The 7,225-nt window shown below is 32.9% G+C and overlaps 1 protein-coding gene across 1 annotated transcript; it reads right to left on the bottom strand.

The window, feature by feature from the left end:
* Nucleotides 1-705: 705 nt before the first annotated feature.
* Nucleotides 706-4,022, bottom strand: LOC127100567 (chaperone protein dnaJ 20, chloroplastic). Its single transcript, XM_051037795.1, has 2 exons — nt 3,447-4,022; nt 706-1,098 (listed from the first exon to the last, which is right to left on the bottom strand). Exons 1-2 carry the CDS (start codon nt 3,882-3,884, stop codon nt 961-963), a joined length of 576 nt encoding a protein of 191 aa, XP_050893752.1. The 5' UTR covers nt 3,885-4,022; the 3' UTR covers nt 706-960.
* Between the last annotated feature and the right edge of the window lie 3,203 nt (nt 4,023-7,225).

The raw sequence follows: 7,225 nt of genomic DNA, 5'->3' as shown, positions 1-7,225 counted from the left end.
AAATGTGATAGAATGCAAAGAAAAAAAAACAGGTTAATTTATTCTATTGCATACACCCCAAATTAAATGGAATAAAATTTGAAAGATTGAATGAAATATTGATATAATGAATTATCTTATGTTTAATTACGCTCTATTCGTTCATTATTTGCTATTATTTGGAATGAACTCTTAACGAATTTGAATTCACTTTATTTATTTGTTTTTATATTGTCAATTTATAAAAGAATGAGTTAAATAAATTTGTAATTTTTATAAATATATAAAATTTCATTTTTAATTTCTCTAAAAAAATTCTTCAAACAACGGTTCTCATAAATTTTTTCTTGTAGACCAAAATTATGGATGAAAAAATGTACAAGAACCATTGTTTAAAAAAAAATTAAAGAGACTAAAAAGTAAAATTTAGTATATTTATAAGAAACACAAACTTATTTAAGCCTAAAAGAAATAAAGAGTAGAGAATACGTTATCAATTTAATGAAGAGGAAATGATGGACTGTGGTGGCCAAATGAAGCTATTTGAGTATACGCAATCCAAAAGCAACATTATGCATTTTTGTACAAAATGTGCAACAAAAAAGTGCTAACTTTAACCTTTTTGATAAAGACTTTTGAAATAACTATGCACTTTACATATAGATGATGAAAGCTCCAACTGCATAACTAACTCTTCTTACTTTATGAATATTCTTTCCTTTCATGAAAGAGATTAAGCATTGTATTTTTCATGTTTCATTTTTTCATGAACTACTTTAGAAGTTTGATAAGTACTTTATAAGTCATTTGTAACAAAATTAAACACAATTTTTTGGGTAAACTATATGGTTAGCATACTGCAAAGTGCATAGTAATTTTTTCCTAAACGTTCATGTTATATATGATTTGATGTAGAGTACGAAAAGATAAATATTGATATATACAACTTTTATACACATAGAAAACAAAGGAAAATTCTGGTCACATTTCCTCCTTCTGCTGGCGCATTCGAGCAGCCCATGACATGTTCTCAGCAGCAACCTTGCTGTCACTTCTTCTCTTCAGACCAGAGAGTTGAGATTGCCAACGGATTTTCCATTCGTCTTTTTGTTCATTCCCCTGACAAGAAAACAACAGCTTAGAATATGTAAATTGAAAAACAACAACATTCTATATACATAAAACAGTGTAAATTTGTCAGCTTAACAAGCAAATACAAACAATTTACAAGTCCCTGTCTCTTTTGAAGGCATGATTCATTACCATGATTATAAAAAACAGAAAGTGTTATATTATTAAACGAATAAAAAATAATTAAGTAGGTCACAATAGATCTATTTCCTCATAAGGTATTTTTGTCATTCTATAAAAGACTAAAAGAATTAGAAAACAATATCTTGAATTCTGTGATTAGTTTAAAATTGTATATACTTTTCATGAGCTGAAGAGCCAAGTTTATATTTAATACAACTACATTATTATTATGACCAACTTGTTTAGTTTTTGTGGTGGTGTGAGCTGGATTTGATATGGACACATTCAAAATGGAGAAAAGCCAAAGTTATTGAGAATAAAAACTCTAACATAACCTATTGATCAATCTCATAAAAGCAAGAAGTCTTGAAGATAGATTTTCCATATCTATCATGATTCATTAAAAAAATAGTAATAAAGTATAGACACAGAAGAAGTCAATTTGCAATTTTAATAGATTGAGTGAATAATAATATAAGCTCGAGAAGGAAAAAGTTAATATATACTATAATGAAAAAGAAGAAAAATGAGAACAAACTTAACTTTAGGCAACATTATTTTAAGCAACAAAACTACTTAGTTGGTGCCCACGCCATACCCAAAACGCCAATTTATCAGAATCAGATATACCCAAACCAGGTTCCCAGTTTTTTCTTTTATGATATACTAAGAAATTATAAACTGTTTCAGGGCATACCAAAGCACACCTAACAACATGTCCCATGAAACCCCGATGGGTTGGCTGTTGGTGAAGGTTTGGACCTGAGAGTATGCTCACCACAAGACCTCAGGTCTGAATCTTGCTAGGTGTTTACAATCCATGTGATGGATCAGTTCATACAGAGCTTTGCTAGCTCTGGCTTTAAATGGGCCCCCACTAGTAGGCGGTGGGATTGGTCCCTTTGGTCAAGGTTTGAGATTGTGTGAAGCTTCATCCAAGCAATTGATAAAATAATCAAACTAAATTTTAAAGAAACAATACAAGTACTAAGGTTGTGATATGTTGTTTTCAACCTCAAATGCAGGTGTAATAATGCATTTTAAGAGGGTTTTACAACTGCATTGATAAAGAAAGACAAAGCTTTCTATGATGAAACCACATCCTGTCATGCAATCAAAATTTAAAATTATCATTGACCTTTTCACTACAAGTTTTGGATTAGCTCATTTTGCAGTGGAAAACTATTTTTCAGTCAAAATCGTTAATCTGAACAAACTGATCAATTGTAAGTTTTAAAAGAAGAAAAAAAATTAGTGCAAGCTCTTCAATTATTAAGTGGGTGCCCGAGCAAGTCTTTGTCAAATGTGATTTTGAATGACTTCAGTTTTGTAAAATTGATTAGATAAAAAATGAGTTTGAAGTGAAGTGATTTGGTTTTGAATTTTTCACTCTCAATTTAAGGGATATGAATCCATGAATAATCTGCTGATGAAATAAAAAAGAGCTTGACCAATACATGCTTCTGAAACCAAAAGCTTCTCAAACAAAAAAGAAGCAAACAAACAAAGAGTGAGAAATCCACCACAGAAGCTACATAATAACAACCATACATTGACAAAACTTGGGAACAAATTCCAACCTCAAGAAGGAAGAGAAAATTCCTAAATAATTGGTAACAGAATATTAAAATGAAACAGCAATCCAAAATCATAACCTTGACGCGGCAAACCTTCTGGATGAAAACAGTTAAGGCCTATTCAGATAAACACCTTAATTTACAGCATATAGCATAAGTGCTTATTATGATAAGCACTTACGTATAAGTGTATAACTTATTTCTACAGCAAAAATAACATAAGCCATTTTTGCTATCTTAAAGAACTTATGAAAATAATATGAAAACACCTTATGAGATAAGTTCAAATAAGTCTCACATAACTTACGTCAGTAGATAAATTCAAATAAGTCTATGCAACCAGGTCTTTCGAGTATGATTTGGATTAGCTTATTTAAGCTTATCTATTCAAACAAACACACTGTAAGACTGTTAGGAAGAGCTTATTGAAACAGCTTATTACATGTGCATAAGCTATTTTCAGCTTAATTCAACAAAACTCCATTATAGCTTTTGAAAACAGTCCAATTCAACAACGAACTTAATCTATATACAGATCAATAACAAACACAAACACTAAACTCAAACCAACAACAATCAAACCACACATAAATTTCAAAACACCAAAAAAAAGCAACCAAATAGAAAAACAGAAACCTGATCGGAGTGATTATAGCGTTTCCGAGCGTTGAAAGCGAGATTCACGCCTCTAGCCATATCCTGATCATACATGATTCTCCTTGAAGGATCCGATAACGTCTCATAAGCCTCATGAACCTGAATAAACTTTTTCGTATACTCTTCAACCCGGTCCGGTGGCGAAACGTCAGGATGATACTTTCTCGCAAGTTGTTTATAAGCAGATTTGATATCATTCAACGAACCAGATACGGGAATCCCTAGAAGATCGTAGAAACTCAATTTCTCCGTCACAACGCCGTCGTTGAAGGTGGCTTTCAGTTTCGGAAAACTTGATCCGAATGTTAAACGGTTTACCGGCACAGTTGTCGTCGGCCGGAGGGATACTGACGGAGTAAGTGTTGGAAGGAAGAAGCGATGGTCGCTTCCGGGGATTGATAAGCCATAACAACGCATCTCTGTTTTCTCACTCTCTTTTTTCACTCTCTCTCTTGATTTTGTTCAGTTTCTATTTTTCTAATTTGTAGTTTATCCGTTTTTATTTTGTTTTTTTGTTCTTTTGTGTATTGATTTGTGGTTGTCCTTCCTAGCTTTTCCGCTACAAACAAGCGACATAATTCTTTTTTCTTTTTTTTTTTCTAGATTTTATATCTTTTGTATTTTACTTCAAGAAAACTTATATTTAATTTTTTCCTAATTTTTATTTGCTTTAACTATAAAAATATGACTTTACCTTGTACTTTAAAAATATTTTTATAAAAAATAAGTTTAAAATGTAAAGTTTATTTTTAACTTAATTTATAAAAATTATATCTTAGTTTAATATTTTGAAACATAAATATATATTATTAAAAATTAAAATATAATCAAAATTATTAATTATTTAAAAAGATAGAAAAAATTTAAATTCATTGAATAGATAATTTAGGTTATATGTCGTTCAAATACATTGAATAACAATGTATCTAAAAAATATATTTTTTTTATAAATTAAATTTATTTAAAATAATTTAAAATTTAAGTCATTTTTTAAAAAAAGTATATTCAAATTAAAATTACTGGAAAAATATAAATAGATCTTATTAAAAATTGTTTAAACTAATTTTTTATTTTAATTTTTTGTTACAATTTTTCTTAAACAAAAATATATAATATTTTAAAAAAGATGAAACAAAAGGTCATATATTTATAATGCTAATACATGTGAGTGGTTATAATACATTAATCATTTAAAATATTTTATATTGACTGTGTATAAATATTAAACTCTTTTTCATTTTAAAACAAAAATATATAGTTTATATAATATTAATTTAGACTTTTGTTTTTTTTTCAAATATAAATATTTTATCTAAGTCAATTAGTTAATATACTGATCTAGAAACTTAAATATATAGAAATAGATCAAATTAAATTAAATTTATTTTTGATTCATCAATTAAATTATATTACTAAATATTAACTTATAATCATATATTTTATATATATATATATATATATATATATATATATATATATATATATATATATATATATATATATATATATGCGCGTGTGTCTTTCGTGCAAAGGATAGAGATATTCTGAGGTCTTAGTAGGTATATTATGTTGAATAGTTGTTAGGATTTGTCCACGACGACAAGAAGTCATGTATAATGATTTTTGTAGTGGCTTGGAGGATCTGCTCACATGAAGTGAGAGGTTCTGTATATGGTTGCTTGTGTATAAGCATATGAGTTAAGATATCTCTCTTCTCGTTGGGGGAGAGATATTTATATAGACTTTGGGCCTAGGGATTCTTTGGGAAAGGTCATTGCCCACCTAGTCATTGGTGGATCGTTGAAACCCTATTTTCAATGAGGATGTGGGTCACTTATCGACCCTAAAATCTCTTTGCCCCTGAAATGTCTTATCTCATATTTCCCATGAGTGGGCGACAGGGAAGCTTTGGGGGCGATGTGGTTCTTCCCTGAAGGCGATATATCATCGCCCCCTTGCCTGGGGGTGGCCTATAGTTATCACCCTACTCGGGTCCTTTACAAATATAATATTATATAGTCCCCTATTTTCAATGAGGATGTGGGTCACTTATCGACCCTAAAATCTCTTTGCCCCTGAAATGTCTTATCTCATATTTCCCATGAGTGGGCAACAGGGAAGCTTTGGGGGCGATGTGGTTCTTCCCTGAAGGCGATATATCATCGCCCCCTTGCCTGGGGGTGGCCTATAGTTATCACCCTACTCGGGTCCTTTACAAATATAATATTATATAGTCCTCTTAAGCACAAAGCATTTGATAGAGGACAAAGTGTTTTTAAACTGTGGTACGAAATAGTATCCTGAGACCCTGAGTTTCCTGATGATATGTGTGACGTGTTAGACCTATTAGGCTCGGGGGCTTCCTAAGAGGAATCATATTGTTTGGTCTTGCCTGAGATACTCTAAGTCCTTCAAGTGAAGTCATGTATAGCCTAGGTGATGAGACTATAAGCACCTCAGGCAAGGCGTTGGACCTCTCGGGAGGGACTTCTATCAAGCCCTCAAATAACACTTGTGACTAAGTCCCATTTGCTAGACTTATGTCATGCCTCTTAGGCGTAAATCCTATGTCTAATCCCGCCCGAGAAAACCTTAAGTCCCTCATGTGAGAGTTTAATTAGCCTGGGGAATCTAAGTCCATAAGGTGAAGTTATATGTAGCTCGACTGATGATACTACAAGCCCCCCAGGAGAGGCGTTGGACCTCTTGGTCGGGACTTCTATCAAAGCCCTTAGATAAGACTTGTGACTAAGTTTCTCAGGCTAGAATTCGATCGCGCCTCTTAAGGGTGGTTTCTATGTCTGATCCCGCCTGAGGAAACCCTAAGTCCCTCAGGCGAGAGTTCAATTAGCCTGGGGAATCTAAGTCCATCAGGCGAAGTTATATGTAGCCCAATTGATGAGATTATAAGTCCATCGGGCGAGGTGTTGGACCTCTTGGGTGGGATGTTTGTCAAAGCTCTTAGACAATATTTGTGACTAAGTTTCTTAGGCTAGAATTTGGTCGCACCTCTTAGGAGTGATTTCTATGTCTGATACCGACCGAGGAAATCAAAAGTCTCTCAGGCGAGAGTTTAATTGGACTGGGGAGTTCAAGTCCCTCAGGCGAACTTATATGTAGTCTGACTGGTGAGACTATAAGTCCTTTATGCAAAGTTATATGTAGCCCAACTGATGAGACTATAAGTCCCTTAAGCGATTCATAGGACCTATTGGGCGAGACTTCTATCAAGACCTCAAACAAGACTTGTGACTAAGTCTCATAGCTAGACTTCGGTCGCGCCTCTTAGGAGTGATTTCTATGCCTGATCATGCACGAGGAAATCCTAAGTCCATCAGACGAGACTTTAAAGAGGTAAAAGAAAAAGGTCACATAAGGCTTTCGTTTCATGTATTTTCACAAGTACTAGTAGACCTTCATTTATGCCCAGCTTGATGAATGAAGTTGTGAAAGAGCCATCTTCGGAGCTTCAAAGAGCCATCTTCGGAGCTTCAGGACTTCTATCTCAAAGGCAATGCAAGGTAGAAGAAGACATAAATTTGGAGAAAAAAACGCATTCATAAAAGGGAATGGCACAATCTCCATATTTACTACATATCCTTTCATCATTGGTGGGAGTTAAGGCACCCCAATCAGATAATGGGCTAACTTTAATAAAGGCCTCATCGAGACTGTCATTTCTTCCAAAAATAGAAACCGTGGAAGAGTAGACAGAATCTACCCAATAAGATGGAGCATTCTTCTGGGATTTGTGATCA

Source organism: Lathyrus oleraceus, chromosome 7, assembly GCF_024323335.1.
Source record: "Lathyrus oleraceus cultivar Zhongwan6 chromosome 7, CAAS_Psat_ZW6_1.0, whole genome shotgun sequence".
Taxonomy (NCBI): domain Eukaryota; kingdom Viridiplantae; phylum Streptophyta; class Magnoliopsida; order Fabales; family Fabaceae; genus Lathyrus; species Lathyrus oleraceus.
The sequence above is the reverse complement of the archived record's forward strand: the minus strand, read 5'-3'. Positions and strand labels throughout refer to the sequence as shown.

What these genes read in the sequence shown, in the direction of transcription:
- LOC127100567 (XM_051037795.1), bottom strand. Translation starts at nt 3,884, where the DNA reads ATGCGTTGTTATGGCTTATCAATCCCCGGAAGCGACCATCGCTTCTTC. An exon ending in GCTATAATCACTCCGATCAG is followed by an intron (nt 1,099 to 3,446) that starts GTTTCTGTTTTT and finishes TTTTCTTGTCAG; the next exon opens with GGGAATGAACAAAAAGACGA.